This window comes from Primulina eburnea, chromosome 2 (genome assembly GCF_022965805.1).
Source record: "Primulina eburnea isolate SZY01 chromosome 2, ASM2296580v1, whole genome shotgun sequence".
NCBI lineage: Eukaryota > Viridiplantae > Streptophyta > Magnoliopsida > Lamiales > Gesneriaceae > Primulina > Primulina eburnea.
This window is the reverse complement of record NC_133102.1, coordinates 30,855,242-30,879,935: the sequence shown is the minus strand read 5'-3', so window position 1 is coordinate 30,879,935 and position 24,694 is coordinate 30,855,242. Positions and strand designations below refer to the sequence as shown.

Genomic DNA, 24,694 nt, shown 5'->3' with positions numbered 1-24,694 from the left:
GGCTGAAATACGCGATTCATGAGATCCATGAAGATCGCTGGCGCATTGGTCAACCCAAATGGCATGACCATAAACTCCTAGTGCCCATATCTCGTGCGAAATGCTATCTTGTGAACATCATACTCTTTAACTTTCAATTGATGGTATCCATATCGCAGATCGATCTTAGAAAATACCGATGCTCCTTGCAACTGATCAAATAAATCTTCAATTCTTGGCAGTGGATACTTATTTTTGATAGAGACCCGATTAAGTTCTCGATAATCAATGCAAAGACGCATGATGCCATCCTTATTTTTCACAAATAATACCGGAGCGCCCCATGGAGAGTAACTAGGGCGAATGAAACCCTTGTCTAGCAATTCTTGGATTTGATCTTTTAGTTCTTTCATTTCAGCTGGTGCTAGACGATAAGGTGATTTAGATATAGGAACAGTGTCCGGCATAAGATCAATAGAGAATTCAACTTCACGATCGGGCGGGATGCCAGAAACGTCGTCGGGAAAGACGCTAGGAAAATCTCTCACAATATCAACATCTTCTAACTTCTGAATGATAGATTCATGTGTAGTAGTGACACATGCTAGATATGCTTGGCATCCATGCTTAATAAGCTTCCTCGCACATAGACAAGAGATACTGTGCGGCATTTGCTTGTTTCTTGCCGCCTCAAAGACAAAAGATTTACCACTAGGTGGTCTAATAGATACTGATCGCTGACGAAAATCAATCGAAGCTCCATTCGCTAATAACCAATCCATCCCAAGTATAATATCAAATTCGGGCATAGGAAGGACAATAAGATCTGCCCGGACAACATCTTTGAATAACCGAAGCTCCAGGTCCTTAACAATCTTAGACGTGAGCATCTGATCGCCGGAAGGGATAGTAACTTGGAAACTCAAACCCATATCTTGAGGAGTAATTTTCAGTCTTTTTATGAAGGTTTCAGATATGAAATATTGTGTAGCTCCTGAATCTAGCAATGCATAGGTAGCTACACTAGTATGATGATCCTCCCTGCGATGAAAATTGTCATATATATCTTTTCGCGTTGAATCTTAAGGATTTACTATCATTAATTCCCACAGTTATAAGAAGATTTCGCGTTGAACTTAAGCATTTCTTGAAAAAAATTGCACTTCAGTCCCCCAAATTTTGAAATTTGCATTATTGTCCCCAAATTTTCGAATTATTGAATTAAGCCCTTATATTGTTGCAAAAATTCTGATTTAATCCCTTAGGTTTCGCGAATTGAATTTTCGATCCATAGGAATTTAGAAATTGCACTTATGTACCTTATTTTCGAATTAGCGCATTATAGTCCCTTAAATTCTCGAAATTGCACAATAACCCCTCAAAAAATCAAAATTTCTTCCAAAACCCCTTAATTATGATTTCCTTCAATTTTGGCCCTAACCTTTTTATTTGGAAGCATTACATCCTTCACATAAAATAAGGCACAAAATTCAAATCATTTTCCATGGTTTTTAAAATCATAACTTAAGTCCAACTAAGTAGAACATGCAACCTAATTTTTCACTAGGTTGAATCTTGATTCCCAATCAATTCTAATAACCAATTTAACACTTCATGCAATAATAAACAATATAAAATGTTAAATGACTAGGTTACCCGTGATGAGTGTAGTGTCTGCCTCTTCCTCAGCTTCCTCGGCATTTATAACGTAAGCTCGTGCCGTAGTAGCTGGTTTCCTCTTTGGGCAATCAATAGCTTTGTGACCAGCCTCCTTGCAGTAGAAACATTTAAATGATCCCAACTCGTATTTGCCAAGATGTAGACGGTTGCACTCTTTGCATGGTTTCCTTTCAGTAGGCTTTGGTGCTGCAGGATTCTTTGGCTTCAGCGGAGCCGGATTCTTGACTGGACCTTGGGGCTTTTGAGGCCCTTGAGGTGTAGGAGGACTCATATATGGCTTCTTATTCGGCTGATTGTTATTCTGGTAGTGCTGCCTCTTGCGCTGAATCTCAAAATCAATGTCTTTCAAGGACTGCTCATCCTGATATGCATAAGTAACTGCCATAGCATAATTCTCCGGACGCATCATCATAACTTTATCCCGAATGGTAGGTCGTAGGCCATCCATGAAATGCCTAAGCTTTTCTTCCGTGTCCCCAACAATAAGGGGTACAAAGTGGCAACCCCTATCAAATTTCTTCACAAAATCAACAACAGATATGTCTCCTTGACGGAGAGTCATAAATTCCCTCTTTATCCGGCTTCTGACATTAGCAGTAAAATATTTCTCAAAGAATTTTGCCTTGAACTGTGCCCAAGTGAGTGTAGCAAGGTCAACACCATGCTCGGCTCCTACCCACCATAAAGAAGCGTCGTCCCTAAGCAGATAAGTAGTACACCTCACACGGTCGGTGTCTCCCATGTCCAGATAGCGAAAATGTACCTCAAGTAAACTGATCCAACTCTCAGCAGCAAATGGATCGGTGGTGCCAGAAAATTCCTTCGGCCCTAGCCTCCGGAGCTGATCATAGATATCCTGCTGTGGCCTAGGTGGCTGTTGCTGCTGCTGCATCTGCTGTAACTGCAGTTGTAACTGCTGCTGCTGTAATTGTTGCTCAAAGAGACGAGCCATACCCTCTAATGCACGAGTAGCAGGATCCTCTGGAGGAGGAGGTCGTGGTGCTGGTGCATTTCTTTGACTATTCCCTGGACGATTAACATTGTTCTCTTCCTGTTTCTCGATAACGGGTGTACGTCTAGGAGGCATTTTATCTGAACGTTTTCCAAATTCTAACGTTACCAACATACAGTTAAATCTAAGTTCTCTAATCATGTGACATGTCCTAATTCATTTTAGCAATTTAAGCATGCAAATCATAAATACTAAAAAAAACTAATAAACATGTATCATAAACATAATATTCATATCGTCATGCAGGTAACAACGTATTAAATCACATAAAGCATGTAAAACTTACAACTTGAGGCTTGACGATTGATCTTGTATGGTCCAAAATTAAGACGACGTAATCCAAGGGCATGCAAATCTAGGAATTCTGAAAAATGGTTAATTAAATTATTTTAATTGCTTAATTGATTATGTGATATGCATGATTATATGTTAAATAGGATTTTATTGTCATTATGCATAAAATTGTATTTTTAAGGATTAATCAAGTTGCGATCGAAGAACGAAGACCGATGGCTGAAAAAAGAAAAATGTTTTTAGTAAATAATTATTTTTAATGATTTAAAATATAGTTGATGGGTTCTTCTCATTTTTGGAAAATAGGAGGTTTTGAGATGATTAAATACGACAAGACGTAAATTTTATCAGTGTTAGTTTTTCAACAAAAATACTAACTTTTTGACAACCCGGCTATTTAATTCACAAACTATTTTACCAAAACTTTATTATTATTTTATTTAATTCTAATTAATGACTAATGGGCTTAATTTAGGGGCTTAATAGGCCTAAAGCCTTGTTAGTGTTTAATTAAGTTATATAATATGTAAACCTTTCCCAAAACCCTACAACTCTTTCAAAAACACTCGGCCACACTTCTGAAATTCTACCTGAATTACACGGCACACACATGCTAAAAAATTGAAGAAATTCTCGAGAAATAGCCAAGGTGATTCGAGCCAAAAGACTTGCTCCGTTCTTCGTCATCGTCGACGGTTTTCGTGCGTAAATTACGCAAAGGCACGCCTATTCTTTACTTCAAACCATCAGCACATCATATTACTTGTTTTATGAATGAAAAGTTTGCAAAATAAGAGACACTTTATGTAATTTTCGTTTGTGCATGTAACATGAAATTTTCAAGTAGGTTCTTTGATCCAAATTATGTTGTTTATGTGCATAAGGATCTGCCATGATTAGGATTCAATCCAATACTATTTTTCATGAATATTAGAGTCCTAGTTCATCAACATATACCCTGCAACGAAAAAAAAAAACGAAAGCTGGTATATAGCATATTTCGCAAACATGCATCGTGGGTGTTTGGGTCCTCACGGCTGGGCTTGTTGGTGGTTTGGTTCCATGGCTAGCCAGGGCCGTGGGATGGTCAAGGGAAGAGTCCTAGCCATACTAGGACTCGAGCTAGGTGGGCTGGGAGGAGTCCTCATTGACAAGGACTCCACATGAGAATCTGATAGGTAAGAGCGCAGGTGATCAGCTGGTGCAGGGAGGAAGTTTCTCGGTCAGAGGGCTCTGGGCTGGGCTATGCTAGGTCCTTAGGGTCCTAAGAGGGTGAGTAAGGGTCTGGGCAGGGGCTGGTACGACCTGGTTGGCGGCTGGGCGAGTGGGAACGCGAGGGAAGCAAGGCAGCTGTGCTACGTGGGAGGGTTGTTTTCAGCTTCAGGTGTTGCTGCGCGGGTTCAGTGGTTGGGCTATGTCCGGGCTGGGTCTGGGCGTGGTCTAGGGTCAGTAAGGGTCTTGGGTGCTCAGTGGTCAAGGGCTGGTAGAGTCCTAAGTCAGCTAGGACGCTTAACACAAGATAGAACACCCTTCACGCACACACACATGCAAATTCTACCTGAATTACACGGCACACACATAGTTAAATAGGATTTTATTGTTATTATGCATAAAATTGTATTGTTAAGGATTAATCAAAAACACTCGGCCACACTTCTGAAATTCTACCTGAATTACACGGCACACACATGCTAAAAAATTGAAGAAATTCTCGAGAAATATCCAAGGTGATTCGAGCCAAAAGACTTGCTCCGTTCTTCGTCATCGTCGACAGTTTTTCATGCGTAAATTACGCAAAGGCATGCCTATTATTTTCTTCAAACCATCAGCACATCATATTACTCTTTTTATGCATGAAAATTTTGCAAAATAAGAGACACTTTATGTAATTTTCGTTTGTGCATGTAACATGAAATTTTCAAGTAGGTGCTTTGATCCAAATTATGTTGTTTATGTGCATAAGGAGCTGCCATGATTAGGATTCAATCCAGTACTTTTTTTCATGAATATTAGAGTCCTAGTTCATCACCATATACCCTGCAACGAAAAAAAACGAAAGCTGGTATATAGCATATTTCGCAAACATGCATCGTGGGTGTTGGGGTCCTCACGGCTAGGCTTGTTGGTGGTTTGGTTCCAGGGCTAGCAAAGGCCGTGGGAGGGTCAAGGGAAGAGTCCTAGCCATGCTAGGACTCGAGCTAGGTGGGCTGCGAGGAGTCATTATTGACAAGGACTCCACCTGAGAATCTGATAGGTAAGTGCGCAAGTGATCAGCTGGTGCAAGGAGGAAGTTTCTCGGTCAGAGGGCTCTGGGCTGGGCTAGGCTAGGTCCTTACGGTCCTAAGAGGGTGAGTAAGGGTCTGGGCAAGGGGTTGTACGACCTGGTTGGTGGCTGGGCGAGTGGGAAAGCGAGGGAAGCAAGGGAGCTGTGCTACGCGGGAGGGTTGTTGTCAGCTTCAGGTGTTGCTGCGCGGGTTCAGTGGTTGTGCTAGGTCCGGGCTGGGTCTGGGCGTGGTCTAGGGTCAGTAAGGGTCTTGGGTGCTCGGTGGTCAAGGGCTGGTAGAGTACTAAGTCAGCTAGGACACTTAACACAAGATAGAACACCCTTCACGCACACACACATGAAAATGGGCCTGCTATTTAGTAAGTTCTGAGCGAGCCAGGGCCGGGTTTTATGCTGGGCTTGCACAGTAGGGTCCCTAGATGGGTTGGCTAGGTTTTGGCTTGTGGCGGCTCGGGCGTGGATCTGGTAAATTAGGAGATAGCTCGGTGCATTCGATAAGGTGTCAAAATGAAAATAATAAAGATAAATTTAAATCCAAGGGTCCACGGGGGTGGCTCACGACTTGGAAGGATAGAATAAATCATAAAAAGGTTATGTTTAAAATTTGGGGTCAAAATATTGAGTTTTGGATTTATTCGGGATTTAATCGCCGCACGAAACGCTAATTAACAAGTTAATTGAAAAGTCTAGTTTTAAGCTTCATAAAATTATAAAAATTTAGGTTAAAACTTAAATAATTATTATAAGCCTAAGTTTTTAATTTGGGAATTTTATTTTAAGTTTTGGTTTAATTCGGGATTAAAACGCAGTAATACGACTTATTTAAGGACAAAATTAAAAGTCATCGATTTAAGCCAAATAAAAATATGTAAAAATTCATGTAGGCTTAAATAATTATTTGGGACATGTTAGTGTCAATGAAATTAAGAAAATGTCTAAAATGGGAAATTTTACATCCAGGGGTAAAACGGTATTTTTACACTTATAAATTAGTAAACGTCACGGCAGTGTCCTAAATGCTATTTTATATGCTAATATGATTATTTTCCATGATTACGGATTTTTATGAATTTTTATATGATAATATGTCAATTTTAAATGGTTATGAATTTTTAAGATGTTAAAACGTTTATTTAAAATGCTCATAGATTTTTATGGTTTAATCTTTGACATTTAAAAGATATGTTACATGCTTGGTTTCAAAAATAAAACGATATGCATATACATGATTTTTATTAAATGATGATAACATGTTGAAGGAAGTGAAGGGATTGTGACTACTACATGTTGGAAATATCGTGAGGGTTATGGTCTCAGTGGGAGCCCGACGATCGCGTTTCCTTGTATACAGATACGAATACGAATACGTGATATGAATACAAATATGTTAATATGTAGGCCAAGGCCTAGTTAACCGGTGAGAGTGTTGCTGGTGTTCTCGCCGCCCAGTACTGTGGTTTTCTCTAGATGGATCCATCACCCAATATGTTTAAGAATACGAGTCACAATCACGATCTGATTCAACAAACACGAACATGAATATAAATATGAATATGGATACGAATATGGATATGAATATGAATATTTTTATGTGATATGTTTATGTTTAAAGTCTATGCATATTAGGAAAATGATATTTTAAGTACAAATATTTTTAACTGTTATATGTTTACTGTATTACGTATTACTTGTTATCAAAGGTAGGACGTGTTGAGTCTTTAGAGTCACTAGGTGTGTTGATGCAGGTGATATGAATAGCCATGATATTGGAGGTCTTGACGAGTGACTTGCTGGACTGACGGTGCACATAACTCGAGGACTAGCGCTTCTATTTCCGCATTTAAGTTTATGACTTTAAGTTAAAGATTTTTACGACATTTTATTTTATGCTTTTGAGAGGTTTTTGAGAGGTAGTATGGGCTACACTTTTCAAATATTTATTACTTTTTAGGTTTGGTAAAACGCTTTACGATTTATTGTCTTGACTATTGCTCTTTGGATTTTCAAGTACTAGTTAGATGTTTTATTTTAAAAATGGTCACAAGATATTTTAAAGTATTTGTATATAAGTATTTTTTTTTAATTATGAAGACTAAGGAGAGGAAAAAAAATTCTAGTACTTTTTAAGCAATAAAAACGGCAGACGTTTCAGATCTTCCCGGCGCTGATGGTGGCACAACCCTTTACAGGATGTTTGCTCTGATATCAACTGAAACGTCTGCCCTTTTTTGCTTTAAAATTACTTGAAATTTTTTTTTTCCTAAAATTTTCGGCTTTCACTAAAACATTTTTATAAAATATTTTTCCCCTTAAAATAAATCATCAACCAACTAGCATTTAAAAATCAAGTGAAATAGTCTTAAAACTGAAATCGTCTTCTGTTTACAAAACCTAAAAATCAATAAATTTGAAAAGTATAACCCATACTAAACCTCTTTAAAACATCTCTCAAAACATAAATAAATAATCTTAATAATCTCTAACATAAATCATGAGTCATAATCGTAAATGCGGAAAGATAGAAGCGCTGGTCCTCAGGTTGTGTGCACCGACAGTCCAGTAGGATCGTACGTCAAGGCCTCCCTCAACCTCACTTGCATCAATCACACCTAGTGAGTCTAAAGACTCAACACACCATAATGTTGATAACAAGTAATAAGCAATACAGTCAACATATAACAGTGAAAAATACTTGTAATTAAAATATTGTTTTCATGAAGATGCATAAATTTAAGCATAAACATTTTCATGGCATGTATAAATAAACCTTAATCTTTTTCCTTATCATGAAATAAAAACATTTTAACATGATCATAAACATTTTCCTTTTTTCTTTTCCTTTTTTCTTTTCCTCTGTTGAATTCAGATCGTTAATTGTGACTTTCCTGATCATGATCATAAATCGATGGATCCATCTACATGTAACCACAGTATTGGGCGGCGGGGGACACTATCAATACTCTCACCGGTCAACTGGGCCCTGGCCTAACATTTTTCGAATAGAAATACGATCGTCGGGGCTTCCTCTGGGGCCTTTTCCCATAAATGGGCTCCCTCTGGGCCCTTTTCCCCTCACGACAGTTACCACAAAACCGTTACCTTATATTCGTAATGATGGAAACACGATCGTCGGGCTCCCACTGGGATCACAACCCTCACGACGTCGCCAACATTAACGAATTAGTCACAATCACTTCACTTCTTTCAAAATTTACATTCTCATCACTTTATAAAAAAATCATGCATAACATAACATTTTATTTTTGAAACCAAGCATTCAACATGTCTTTTAAATTGTCTTCCTTAAATCATAAAAATCCCTTAGACATTTAAAAAGCATAATTTAATCATGAACATTTCATAAACATTTAAAAATAATCATAATATCATAAAAATAACATTTAGGGCACTGCCATGACGATTACAAATTTTTAGGTGTAAAAAGACCGTTTTACCCCTGGACTTTACATTTTACGATTTTGACTTTTTTCTTGATTTCTTGAATATAACATGTCCCAAATGATAATTTAAGCTTACATGGATTTTTTCATAATTTTATTTAGCTTAAATATTAGACTTTTTCATTTATCTTGAATTAATTGTTTTCACGGTGTTTTAATCCCGAAAAATCCCAAACTTTAATATAAAATTCCTAAATTCTTAATTTAGTCTTTTTATATTATTTTAGCCCTTATGGACCATGACTCAACCCCCGTGAGCCGTTTTCCAATTTTTCTTTATTTAAAAACCCTAATTGACACCTAAACTTCGACCCCGAGCCAACTTCCGATTTTCACGAGTTACCCCCAAGCCACGTCGATCCGAAACTTGACCAACATCCTAAATTAACTTATTGGATCCTTAGAACGCTAAGAACCCCATCCCAAAGCCAAAAACAAAGCCCCCAAACCCCAAACCAATGCTGGCCGAGAACTCCTATAGTGACTAGGACTCTTCTTTGTTGCAACCAGGACCCTAGCCAACACTCTAGCCACGAACCAGCATTCCTAGAACTTACCTAGGACCCTGAGGACTCGCCATAACCCTGCCCAGCAAGTTTGGACCGAGCCCTTCCCTCCCACGCAGCCGCGCACCCCTGCACGCAAAACTGCAACTTCTCGGGCTGGAGTCCTTGCTTGCAAGGACTCCTCCCAACCCATCAAGACCGAGTCCTAGCATGGCTAGGACTCTCCCCATGACCCATGACAGACCCTGGCCGAGCCCTAGCCCAAGCCAAGACCCAACCAGCCCCTTAACCATGAAACCCGATCACCCCCACTTTGACAGCAACTCACGGCTCTTGCTTGGTTCTTCGACTCTGCCGTGAGTTGAGTGTGGGGACCCGGGCTCTAACTCTTTGCTTTGGGATTCAATGGATCGTTAATATAAAAAGTGGGTCAAATTTTTGCTTTTAACATTAATTTATATGAAAGCTAAACAAGAGGAGTCTATGTTATTTAACAACATAATGTACAAACATAAGGTACAACATGTCTTGTTCCATCCATTCTCAACAACTAGTAATTAAATACAGTATATGTCAAAAGTACAACTACTAGTTCTTCTGCTATGCCCGAGATCACCACGCTATGTCCATCTCTCATCCTCTGCGTGACCCAGATCCTGCCCCACCTGTTGTTATGCACACATACAAACATAACAACAGCCGGAAACTCCGGTGAGAACAAATCCCAGTATAAACATGTATACATTCATATAATCAATCTAAAACATGAAACATGCTATTATGAATGACAATCATATAAACATGCAATGCGAATCAAACCATGTCTGGACTCGACTCGACTAGAACTCTAGGGATCCCGGTGTGAATAAGACGATTGATAAGCACGAATTATATAGCATTTTAGGGATTTTATTTTGTCGTACCCGTGCTTATCTGGCATGTTTTATTCCGAGTTTTGCGCTTAATTCGTACTATTATGGCAAATTGTAGGTTTGACCAAAAGAGGAGGAAAGCCAAAGAAGTGAAAGAAATGTCAAACTCCGCAATGCCACGTCAGAAATACCCGGAAGAATAGGAAGAAAGCATGAACCAAACACAGACCCTTACACGGACCCCGTGTAAGGGTCCGTGTCATTCAACCACAAAAGAAGAATTTTGCCGAAGAGACACGGACCCAGGCACGGACCCCGCAGACAGGTCCGTGCCATTCAGTTGTCAAGATACAATTTACAGAGCCTCGACGGACCCCTTGACGGACCCCTACACGGGGTCCGTGTCCCTCATCACCCGAGAACCCAACTTACAGTATGTGGACGGATCTCCAGACGGACCCCTGCACGGGGTCCGTGTCAGCCATTCTCGAGAAAGAAAAAAATCCAGAGCCTACACGGACCCCTCTCCGGATGCAGGCACGGGGTCCGTGTGTGCAATATCAGATCGAGATTTTGGCGAAGATTTGCTTGAGATTTAGAGGAAGAATAAAAAGGAAAAAGACCAAACAAATTAGGTTGTTGAATATTGGAGACGGCAGCCGACTTTTAGAGAGAAAAGGCGCAAGCTTTGAAACTTTGGAAGACGGCGACGACTGGGGAAAAAAGAGAGGACAAGACAGCGCAATTTACACGCAAGATCCGCGCGCCATCATTGAGATTTCTCTTCTCTTTTATTTTCTTATTTTTAGACATGAATTCAAACATTAAATTTGATTTTAGTTTTGAATTCATGGAGTAGTTTTTCTTGTGATCGGGACCACGATAGGGACAAACGACTGATTTGGTTTATTCGTTGGATTGTTTAATTCATCAGTTATTTCATGTTATTGATTAATGTTTGCATAATTTTCGTGCTTTTGATTTTGCCAATTAATTGCATGTTTGCTGTTCGATCTTGACTCGAAAGGGAATAGATTGGAATTAGCTGCAAAAATATTAATCAACACACGGTTAAACCGACTAGAAATAGTATTCGGTTTCAGTTTGCGATTTTAGGCGACAGCTGTAATTCTATCGTTGATGCATGCGTTTTTGTTCAATTAAATTCAATTAGAAATAATTGGACTGTTAAATGAAAATAGGATTATAAATTCTAGAAATAGATTTATAATTAAATCAGAGGATTACATCGTGACTTCGAATAATTGCTAGTCGAATAATTCCAGTGCTTGAATTTAATCAGAGTTTGTTACTGTTGTGTGTTCCCGGTCATTCTATTTAAATTTGAAAATCCCACGTCCAAGCTTCTCTGATATTTGATTTAGTTATTACATTAGAATAAATTCGTTTAAAAATTCGCTTAGTTGAAATAAAAATCAAATCACTCATTATTATTTGCCTAGATTAAATAAAATAATCGAATCTTAGTAATTAAATAATAGGCTCTGTGGGATCGATACTTGGACTGTTCGTCCATTTACTATAACTTGACCTAGTCCGCTTGCTAGAATTAATCCCAACCGAATTCGTCGGTCAACGATCTATCACCTACCCTCCCAATCGAGGTGACGGTACGTCTTATTCCTAGACTTCGGCCTGATCTGTATCCACATCTACAATAGGAGACGAATCTTCCCCTAAGCTGTGATATCACCGAACATCTAGAAGTTTGACTGTTTCTGTCAAGACTCCCTATCTTAAATGCAATGATTAATAATCTGTAAACAATGCATAATCAATTCAAAGATTTGAATACAAGTCTATAAACAAATCACAATCATATTACAAGATAAACAATAAATCTAGTATGTGATTTTGGTTGGGAAACTCAAATGGAATCTCATTTGAGTTGTATCTCCCCAAACAAAAACATGCATTATACCTTTCGTCGTACAATATCTGTCGTAGTCGAAGTCTTGATATCAAGTCTGTCAATCTCAATCTGAAATGACAATGTTGATATATCTGCTATCAATTTCTAACTCAAGTCAACCCATATACAATTCAGTAATTGATTCTGATACAATTTGACACCATAACGGCGGATTCTCGATATACTGATTAGCTCAATAACAATACTCAATAATACACATAATTCTCAATTCCTAATCAATCTCATTCACCATGCCCAATTCTGAAATTCTGCATATATTCAATGATATACATACTGAAGTTCTAAAACAATCGCATATCATATCCGTTTCTCGATCCGGTAGCGAATATATATTCACAATAATCATGAGAACATATATTCATCACCATATCAGAATTTCTCCAACACCTAAACTTTAAACCATGCTGGAATTTAAAGAAACTTACCTCACTTTGAAGCTCTTAATGCAAGGATCAATAATCTAAGCTCGGATTTGAATCAGATAGCTAAATCTTGCACAATCTAGTTTTTAAGCCATGAAAACTTGAAGCTCTCCCATGGAATTCTCGGTTATCTCTTGCTGGAATGGAGAAAATGGCTGAGTCAAGCACCACATATATATATATATATGCCATGTGTCAAGTTAAGAAGAGATGGTGGATTTCTTGCATGCAGCACCGCGGGTGCGGTCCCGTTAGCACCGCGGGTGCGCTATGCTCTCGGCAACCCTATCATTTTCACAAGACAGCGACCGAGGGTGCGGTCTCTGCAAGACCGCGGGTGCGGTCTTGTCACCGCGGGTGCGGTCTTTCTGCACCGCGGGTGCGGTGATGCTACGAATAAAATCTGCCAACTTTCTGTCTATGCACCGCGGTTGCGGTCTTGGTGGCACCACGGGTGCGGTATAGCTTCGGCTTTTCTTGCTAAAATTCATAATTGCATGACCGCGGGTGCACTCCTGTTTTGGGCGCGGGTGCGGTCTTGCAAACTCTTAATTCTCATGTCTTTTCTCCTCTCCTCGCACGCCATGCATTCCCATATCTCCCGAATATCATTTTAATGAAAACTAATAATCTCGAGCCTTACATTTCTCCCCCTCTAAGAAATGATTTCGCCCTCGAAATCGTAGGCAATTATCAAACATACATGACAAGTAATATAATCAATGCTGAAAATTTACTTACGTCATGTAAATAGTTCGGGATGTTTCTGTCGCATATCTGCTTCTGTTTCCCAAGTCTCTTCTTCGATGCCATGACGACTCCATTGAACCTTCACTAATGGAATATTCTTCGTCCTAAGCTTCTTTTCTTTCCGATCAAGAATTTGTATCGGTTGTTCAACATAGCTCAAGGTCTGATCGAGTTCAGCTTCGTCAGACTGAATGACATGAGAAATATCTGGTATATACTTATGCAACATTGACACATGGAAGACATCATGTATCCTGGATAACGAAGGAGGAAGAGCAAGTCGATAGGCTCGGTCGCCAATTTTCTCTAAGATCTCGTAAGGACCGACGTATCTAGAAGACAACTTCCCACGCTTACCAAATCTGACAACGCCTCTGAATGGGGAAATTTTTAGAAATACTCGGTCTCCTTGCTCGAATACCAACGGTCTACGTCTGACATTGGCGTATTTGGCTTGCCAATCTTTTGCCGTCTTCATTCTTTTCTGAATGACTTTTACCTTCTCAGTCATGTCACGAATCATATCTGGCCCAAGTTCTGGTACCTCTGAAACGTCATCCCAGTACAGCGGAGATCTGCACTTCTTGCCATATAAAGCTTCAAACGGTGCCATCTCAATGCTTGTCTGATAGCTATTATTGTAAGAGAATTCACAAAGAGGTAGAGAATCTTGCCAACTAATGCCAAAATCTAGCACTACGGCTCTCAACATATCCTCAAAAGTCTGGATAGTCCGCTCTGACTGTCCGTCTGTCTGAGGATGATAAGCAGTACTCAGGTGTAATGTCGTACCTAAGGCCTGCTGTAAACTGTGCCAGAAGTGTGAAGTGAATCGTGGATCACGATCTGATACGATAGACTTCGGCACACCATGCAGTCTGACTATCTCTCGAACATATATCTCCGCCATTTGATCATGTCGATACGTCATTCTGTACGGAATAAAGCAAGCTGATTTGGTCAGTCTGTCAATAATGACCCAAATCGCATCACAGCCTCTAGATGATCGAGGTAACTTCGTTACGAAATCCATGGAAATGTGATCCCATTTCCATTCTGGAATGGCTAAACTCTGAAGTAACCCTCCGGGCTTCTTTCTCTCAGTTTTCACCTGTTGGCAATTCAAACACTTTGACACAAATTCGGCGATATCTGACTTCATCTGCTTCCACTAGAACTGCGTCTTCAAGTCATTGTACATCTTTTTGCCACCAGGATGAATCCTAAACCGACTACAGTGTGCTTTTGACATGATTTGATGCCTCAAATCTGAAACATCTGGCACAACAAGACGGTTATTGACGTACAAAACATGCTCACGCACCTGATATTCTGACAAATGCCCTGATCTGACCATTTGAATCGATCTTTGCACATTCTGATCTGTTCTTTGGGCTTCTTTAATCCTCATGATCAAGTCTGGCTCAACTTGAATAGCAGCAACTTGTAGTGGCCTTCTATCTGTATCAAATTCTAATCCAGAGAAACAGCAATTTTCAACTAGCTTTGTAACACCTATCGTCGATAAGGATAGGGAACAAACCTTTCGACTCAAGGCGTCCACTGCTGCATTAGACTTCCCTGGATAATATTTGATCTCGCAATCAAAATCTTTCAGCAGATCAAGCCATCTACGCTGTCGCATGTTCAAATCCGACTGAGAAAACAAGTATTTTAGGCTTTTATGGTCTGAGTAGATCTTCTCGCCATAAAGATAATGACGCCAGATCTTTAGTGCAAATACGATAGCCGCCAATTCAAGATCATGAATGGGGTATCGAGTCTCGTGAGTCTTCAACTGTCTTGAGGCATATGCGACCACATGACCTCGCTGCATAAGAACACATCCCAAACCTCTGTGAGAGGCATCACAATATACAACGAAATCACCCGTACCTGAAGGAATCATCAAGACAGGTGCACTGGTCAGCCTCTTCTTCAATTCTAGAAAGCTAGACTCACACTCCTCAGACCATAGGAATGGCGCATTCTTCTGTGTTAATTGTGTAATTGGCTTCGCAATACGGGAGAAATCTTGGATGAATCGTCTATAGTATCCTGCTAGACCCATGAAACTGCGTATCTCTGGCACAGAAGTCGGTCTCGACCAACTGATCACAGCTTCCACTTTACTCGGATCTACAGAAATACCACCTCCAGATATGATATGTCCCAAAAAGACAACTCGATCCAACCAAAACTCACACTTTGACAATTTAGCATACAGTCTTTCATTCCTCAATGTCTGCAACACAATTCTAAGATGCTCTGCATGCTCATTTCTGTTCTTTGAATACACTAGAATGTCATCAATAAAGACAATCACAAAATCATCTAAATACCTATGAAAGATTCGGTTCATCAAGCTCATAAACACCGCTGGAGCATTTGTTAAACCAAAAGGCATGACAATAAATTCGTAATGTCCATACCTGGTCCGAAATGCTGTTTTCGGTATATCTACATCTCGAACTCTGAGTTGATGATACCCAGATCGCAAATCAATCTTAGAATAAACAGAGGATCCCTGCAACTGATCAAATAAATCATCAATTCTAGGCAAAGGATACTTATTCTTTATCGTTGCCTTATTCAGTTGCCTGTAATCGATACACAACCGCATCGACCCATCTTTCTTTCATACAAAAAGTACCGGAGCGCCCCAAGGAGATACACTAGGTCGGATATATCCCTTGGCTAGAAGATCTTCCAACTGTGCTTTCAGTTCTTTCAATTCAACAGGCGCCATCCTATACGGAGCTCGAGATATAGGAAAAGTACCTGGCACAAGATATATGCTAAAATCTACCTCTCGAGCTGGAGGTAACCCTGGGATTTCATCTGGGAACACATCTACAAATTCCCGTACTACTGGCAAATCTGCCAATGTCGGGCTCGATTTCTGTACATCTACCGCATACACAAGGAACCCATCTGCTCCTTTCTGCAACAACTTATTCATAGTCAAAGCCGAAATCAAGGGAATCCGAGATCTGGAACCCTTACCGTAGAATTTCCACTCTTCTGCCATCTCTGGTCTGAATCTGACAATCTTGTGGAAACAATCCACGGTGGCTCTGTACTTGGTTAACATGTCAATCCCAACGATACAATCAAAATCATCTAACCCAAGTACTATGCAATCTAGATCAATTTCATGACCTTCAAATTGTAAGATGCAGTGTCTAACCGTGGTCACAGCTATCAACCCACTTCCCAACGGAGAAGTAATAGACACTACATCTAACAAAGACTCAACAGGCAGGGAATGCAATAATGCAAATAGTTCTGAGATGAATGTATGCGATGCACCCGTATCTATCAATATATAGGCAGGATAGCCGCAAAGAGAACAATTACCTGCTATGACATCATCCGGGGCATCCTGTGCTTGCTCCTCTGTCAATGCAAATACTTGAGCCTGTTGTCGAGGAGGTTGGCTCACGGTCTGGCTACCTCTGGCTCTGGGCTGCGTCTGCATCTGTGGTGGCCGAAAGGAGTGAACAGATGAAGCTTGCCTCTCAGGCTGAGCTACGGATGCAGATGACCCTGCACCTTGAAATCTCTGTGAGCTTCTCTGGGGACACACTTTGGCGAAGTGCCCCTGTTGTCTACATATGTTACATCTGCCCCCTATACCCTGACACTGCTCTGTGGCATGCCTGCCACCACAAGAACTGCAATATACACCCGTGTACCTGGTACTCTGATCAAAACCACTCTGTCTGGATCCACTGGAGCTCGACGAACTGCTCCCAGGTCTTTTGAACTGCTTCCCTTTTGCTTTCAACTGATCCTTTCGCCCGCTGCTACTACCGCCGCTATCGAATCTAGGAGGAGGTTGTACTGGAGGTAGTGGTGGTCTCGGACTCGGAGCCACATAAGGAACACTCCGCTGCCTAAGCAATCCTGCTTCTGCTCCTTTGGCACGGTTCAATGCCTCAGCGAAATTGTTGGGTCTTCCAGTATTTACCAATGTAAAGACATCAGGATTTAAGCCGTTTATAAACTGATCTGCTACGACCTCATCATTACCTGAAACGTGAGGTGCAAAGCGAAGCAAGGAAGAAAATTTAGCAACGTACTCTTCAATGTTTAATTGCTCTTGCCTCAGGTTTGCAAATTCAGCGCCTTTATCTTTACGGTAGGATACAGGAAAGAATCGCTGATAAAACTCTGTCTTGAACACCTTCCAGGTAATCTCTGTGCCACGCTGCTCTAATGCTCTTTTAATATTCAACCACCAATACTTAGCCACGTCTTGCAGTTGATGGCCAATGAGTTTCACTCGCTTCTCATCACTGTATTCTAGAGGCTCGAATAACATCTCGATATTCTCCAACCAGCTTTCACACTCGATTGCATTTTTTGTACCCTTTAAGGTCGGTGGTCGGAAAGACTGGAATCGCTTTAATAGAGTCTCCATACGCGTAGCAGTAACATCCATCGTATCACCAGATGTGCTACCCTGTTCTGGTGCTGGTGGTCGTAAAGAAACGGCTGCTCTTCTAGGAGGCATGTATCTGCTATTCAAACAGTTTAGTATACAATCTATACCAACTATCTCAGCCCTCCTCTGATCATTTACCTCTGATCCAGAAGCGGTTCTGATTCAGTCTTAACCAATACATGCTGCAATCAAATCAGATAACACAACACGTAATAGGGAAAGCAATAAATCATGATAGCATATCAAAAGCAAGGAAGAAGACTCGATCTACCCCGCTCATTCTATTCTATCTCAATCTACAGAACCTATGGCTATGATACCACCTGTTGTGGGGACCCGGGCTCTAACTCTTTGCTTTGGGATTCAATGGATCGTTAATATAAAAAGTGGGTCAAATTTTTGCTTTTAACATTAATTTATACGAAAGCTAAACAAGAGGAGTCTATGTTATTTAACAAAATAATGTACAAACATAAGGTACAACATGTCTTGTTCCATCCATTCTCAACAACTAGTAATTAAATACAGTATATGTCAAAAGTACAACTACTAGTTCTTCTGCTATGCCCGAGATCACCACGCTATGTCCATCTCTCATCCTCTGCGTGACCCAGATCCTGCCCCACCTGTTGTTATGAACACCTACAAACATAACAACAGCCGGAAACTCCGGTGAGAACAAATCCCAGTATAAACATGTATACATGCATATAATCAATCTAAAACATGAAACATGCTATTATGAATGACAATTATATAAACATGCAATGCGAATCAAACCATGTCTGGACTCGACTCGACTAGAACTCTAGGGATCCCAATGTGAATAAGACGATCTATCACTTACCCTCCCAATCGAGGTGATAGTACGTCTTATTCCTATACTTCGGCCTGATCTGTATCCACATCTACAATAGGAGACGAATCTTCTCCTAAGCTGTGATATCACCGAACATCTAGAAGTTTGAATGTTTCTGTCAAGACTCCCTATCTTAAATGCAATGATTAATAATCTGTAAACAATGCATAATCAATTCAAAGATTTGAATACAAGTCTATAAACAAATCACAATCATATTACAAGATAAACAATAAATCTAGTATGTGATTTTGGTTGGGAAACTCAAATGGAATCTCATTTGAGTTGTATCTCCCCAAACAAAAACAGGCATTATACCTTTCGTCGTACAATATCTGTCTTAGTCGAAGTCTTCATATCAAGTCTGTCAATCTCAATCTGAAATGACAATGTTGATATATCTGCTATCAATTTCTAACTCAAGTCAACCCATATACAATTCAGTAATTGATTCTGATACAATTTGACAGCATAACGGTGGATTCTCGATATACTGATTAGCTCAATAACAAAACTCAATAATACACATAATTCTCAATCCTAATCAATCTCATTCACCATGCCCAATTCTGAAATTCTGCATATATTCAATGATATACATACTGAAGTTCTAAAACAATCGCATATCATATCCGTTTCTCGATCCGGTAGCGAATATATATTCACAATAATCATGAGAACATATATTCATCACCATATCAGAATTTCTCCAACACCTAAACTTTAAACTGTGGGGACCCGGGCTCTAATTCTTTTTCTTAGGATTAAATGGATCAATATTATTTAAAAAGTGGGTCAAATTTTTTTCCGCTTTTACATTAACTCAAATGTAAACAAACCAACATACATTCTTTATTTAATTTACAACATACAACATACAATACATGTCTTATTTTGTATGTCCTCAACTAACCAGTATTAAAAGACAGTACATAATAAAAGACAACTACTGGTCCATCTGCTACGCCCGTGATCTCCACGCTAACACGATCATCTCTGTCTCGACCCAGATCCTGCCACACCTGTTGTTATGCACACATACAGACATAACAACAGCCGGAAAACCGGTGAGAACAAATCCCAGTATAAACATGTATACATGCATTAAATCAATCTAAAACATGAAACATGCTAATATGAATGTCATTCATATATAATCATGCAATGCGAGTCTAATCATGTCTAGACGCGACTCGACTAGAACTCTAGGGATCCCGTTGTGAATAAGACGTCACTGGCTGTCACCTACACTACCAATCGTGGTGTTGTACGTCTTATTCCTAGATTTCGGCCTGATCTATATCCACGTCTACAAAGGGGCGGTGATCTTCCCCTAAGTTGAGATATCGCCGAACATCTAGAAGTCTGCCTGATCTCCAGACTGTCCTATCTTAATGCATGAATACACAATCTGTAAACAAGCATAATCATTCTAATGCAATGCCACATGATCTGTAAACAAAGCATAGCAAGATTTGTATACAAGTTCCATAAACAGATCTATAAACAATCATAATCATATCTAGATATAAACAATAAACAAGTATGTGATTTTGGTTGGGAAACTCAAATGTGATCTCATTTGAGTCGTGATTCCCCAAACAAAACATGTACTATACCTTTCGTCGCACAGTTGCTGTCACGGTTGACAATACGAATCTGAAATGGAAATGTTGATACAAACTCTATCAATCTCTTATTTAATCAACACATATCCAAGTCACTACGTGATCTCGATACAATTTGACGGCATAACGACGTATATTCTTAACACCGGTCAATCCAAATCTCAACAGATATCAACACTATATCATCCTTAACTCATACTCAAATCCTATGCACAAAACCATATTCAAAATCGATATAATGTACTTCTAACTATGCTGAATTTCATAATAATTGCATATGATATCTGTTCTTCGATCTGTTTACAAATATATCATGCTCAATACGTCAAGAACATAATATAACTATCATATTCCAATTTCTCTAACATCTAAATCGTGAAAATTGCTAGAATTAAACAATACTTACATCACTTTGTAGCTTTCAAAGCAAGGAACACAATTATTAACTCGGAATATGATTTGGATGGCTAAATCGTGAGATATCTAACTTTAAAGCTTGAAAACCTTGAGAAGTTATGGAGGAAATCTCGGTTCTGAGAGCTGGAACTGAAGAATAGCTGAATCAGCGCAATTATATATATATACTAGGCCACATGTCAAGTTGAGAATGAGAGTGGATTTCTCGGAGGCATGACCGTGGGTGCGGTGTTAACATGAGCGCGGGTGCGCTCATGTCTCGGCAGGACTACTATTTTCCCATAACTGTCGACCGCGGGTGCGGTATAGTTAAGACCGCGGGTGCGGTCTCAGCACCGCGGGTGCGGTCTTAATGACACCGCGGGTGCGGTCCTTAAAAATGAAATTTGGGCACCCTACTGTCCTTGCACCGCGGGTGCGCCCCTAACCAGACCGCGGGTGCGGTGTTGCACAATCCAACTTTCATATTTTATCGCATCGTTTCGCGCCCGTCTGTTCTTGCGTTTCATATTCAACTATCTACCAGAATCTTGGGTATTACATTTCTCAATTTCTGTCTATTCATATTCAATCTAGGGCATTACATTTCTCCCCCTCTAAGACATAAGTTGGTCCTCGAACTGAATAAATCAATCAAAGTATTTAAGACAGTATTAAAATCAAAAACTGACTAAATACTTACATCATATAAATAACTCGGGGTGTTTCTGTCTCATGCCTGCCTTTGTCTCCCAAGTCGCTTCCTCGATGCCATGACGACTCCATTGAACTTTCACAAGTGGAATAATCTTCGTTCTGAGTTTCTTTTCTTTCCGATCAAGGATCTGGATCGGTTGTTCCACGTAGCTCAAAGTCTGATCAAGTTCAGCTTCGTCAGGTTGAATGACATGAGAAACATCTGGCATATATCTTCGTAACATTGATACATGAAACACGTCATGTATTCCGGATAGAGAAGGAGGAAGTGCAAGTCGATAAGCTCGATCGCCAATCTTCTCAAGAATCTCGTAAGGACCAATGTATCGAGGAGATAGTTTCCCGCGTTTGCCAAATTGAACAACGCCTCTGAATGGAGAAATCTTTAAGAATACTCTATCTCCTGCCTCAAATACTAACGGTCTACGTCTGGTATTGGCATACTTTGCTTGTCGATCTTGTGCTGTCTTCATCCTCTTTTGAATGAGTTTCACCTTCTCTGTCATGTCACGAATCATATCTGGCCCAAGTTCTGGTACATCTGAGATATCATCCCAATATAGCGGAGATCTGCACTTCTTGCCATACAAAGCTTCAAACGGTGCCATTTCAATGCTCGTCTGATAACTGTTATTGTAAGAAAATTCGCAAAGAGGTAGAGAATCATGCCAACCAATGCCAAAATCTAGCACGATAGCTCTCAACATATCCTCTAAAGTCTGGATAGTCCGCTCTGACTGTCCGTCTGTCTGAGGATGATAAGCAGTACTCAGGTGTAATGTCGTACCTAAAGCCTGCTGTAAGCTGTGCCAAAAATGAGAAGTGAATCGTGGATCACGATCTGATACGATAGACTTCGGCACTCCATGCAATCTGACTACCTCTCGAATATATATCTCCGCCATCTGATCTTGTCTATACGTCATTCTGTATGGAATGAAACAAGCAGATTTGGTCAATCTGTCAATAATGACCCAAATCGCATCGCAGCCTCTCGATGATCGAGGTAACTTCGTCACAAAATCCATGAAAATGTGGTCCCATTTCCATTCTGGAATAGATAAACTCTGATGTAAACCTCCCGGCTTCTTCCTCTCGGCTTTCACCTGTTGGCAGTTCAAGCATTTAGACACATACTCTGCGACGTCTGACTTCATCTGTTTCCACCAGAACTGTGTCTTTAAATCATTGTACATTTTTCTGCCACCAGGATGGATGCTGAACCGACTGCAGTGTGCTTCGGACATAATTTGATGTCTCAGATCTGAAACATCTGGCACTACAAGGCGGTTATTCACATATAGCACATGATCACGTACCTGATATTCTGATATGTGCCCTGCTTGAACCATTTGAATTGATTTCTGCACATTTTGATCTGTTCTTTGTGCTTCTTTGATTCTCATTATCAAGTCTGGTTCAACTCGAATCATAGCAAGTCGTAGTGGCTTACTATCTGTATCAAATGTTAATCCAGCCAAACAACAGTCTTCAATCATATTCGTAACACCTATCGTTGACAAGGATAAAGAACATACCTTTCAACTCAAGGCATCTGCTGCTGCGTTTGACTTTCCTGGATAGTATTTGATTTCGCAGTCAAAATCTTTCAATAAATCTAACCATCTACGCTGCCTCATGTTCAATTCTGATTGAGAGAATAGGTACTTTAGGCTCTTGTGATCGGAAAAGATCTCAAATTTCTCGCCGTAGAGATAATGACGCCAAATCTTTAATGCAAATACGATAGCCGCCAATTCCAGATCATGAATGGGGTATCGAACTTCATGTGGCTTCAATTGTCTCGAGGCGTATGCGATCACATGGCCTCGCTGCATAAGAACACATTCCAAACCTCTATGAGAAGCATCACAATACACAACGAAATCACCCGTACCTGAAGGTATCGTCAACACTGGAGCACTAGTCAGCTTCTTTTTCAATTCCACGAAACTAGACTCGCACTCCTCTGACCAAACAAATGGCATATTCTTCTGTGTCAATTGAGTTATTGGCTTTGCAATACTGGAGAAATCTTTGATAAATATTCTGTAGTATCCGGCTAAGCCCATGAAACTGCGTATTTCTGGTACAGAAGTCGGTCTCGACCAACTGATCACAGCTTCCACTTTACTCGGATCTACAGAAATACCATCTCCTGATATGATATGTCCTAAGAAGACAACTCGATTCAACCAAAACTCACACTTTGACAATTTAGCATACAGTCGCTCGTTTCTCAACGTCTGCAAAACAATTCTGAGATGCTCTGCATGCTCATATCTGTTCTTCGAATACACAAAAATATCATCGATGAAAACAATAACAAATTCATCCAAATATTTCTGAAACACTTGGTTCATAAGGCCCATAAATACCGCAGGATCATTGGTTAAACCAAAAGGCATGACAATAAATTCGTAATGTCCATACCTGGTTCGAAATGCTGTCTTTGGTATGTCTATATCTCGAACTCTGAGCTGATGATACCCAGAATGCAAATCAATCTTCGAATACACAGAGGATCCCTGCAACTGATCAAATAAATCATCAATCCTAGGCAAAGGATATTTATTCTTGATCGTTGCCTTGTTCAGTTGCCTGTAATCAATACATAAACGCATCGAACCATCTTTCTTTCGCACAAATAGCACCGGAGCGCCCCAAGGAGATACACTAGGTCTGATATATCCCTTGGCTAGAAGATCTTCCAACTGTGCTTTCAATTCTTTTAGTTCGATGGGTGCCATCCTATACGGAGCTCTCGAAATAGGGACGGTACCTGGTACAAGATCAATACTAAAATCTACCTCTCGCACCGGAGGTAATCCTGGGATCTCATCTGGAAAAATATCTGGAAATTCCCGTACTACTGGCAGATCCGCCAATGCCGGGCTTGACTTCTGCATATCTACAGCATAAATAAAGAAACCATCTGCTCCTTTTTGTAACAATCTGTTCATAGTAAGAGCCGAAATCAAGGGAATCCGAGATCTGGAAACCTTCCCGTAGAATTTCCACTCATCTGTCATCTCGGGTCTGAATCTGACAATCTTATGGAAACAATCCACGGTAGCTCTGTACTTTGTTAGCATGTCAATACCGACTATACAATCAAAATCAGCTAGACCCAACACTATACAATCTAGGTCAATCTCATGCCCCTCAAACTGTAGAATGCAATGTCTAACCGTAGTTACAGATATCAATCCACTTCCCAACGGAGAGTTTATAGACACAACATCTAACAAAGATTCAACAGGCAATGAATGCAATAATGCAAATCGCTCCGAAATGAATGTATGCGATGCACCTGTATCTATCAAGATATAAGCAGGATAACCATAAAGAAAGCAGTTACCTGCTATAACATCATCTGGTGCATCCTGTGCTTGCTCTTCTGTCAACACAAACACTTGGGCATGTTGCC

At 40.1% G+C, this 24,694-nt stretch overlaps 1 protein-coding gene across 1 annotated transcript; it reads right to left on the bottom strand.

Moving 5' to 3' along the window:
- Positions 1 to 1,618: 1,618 nt before the first annotated feature.
- LOC140824204 (uncharacterized) lies at positions 1,619 to 2,551 on the bottom strand. The gene has a single exon (XM_073185801.1). It carries the CDS (start codon positions 2,549 to 2,551, stop codon positions 1,619 to 1,621), a length of 933 nt encoding a protein of 310 aa, XP_073041902.1.
- Positions 2,552 to 24,694: the final 22,143 nt, after the last annotated feature.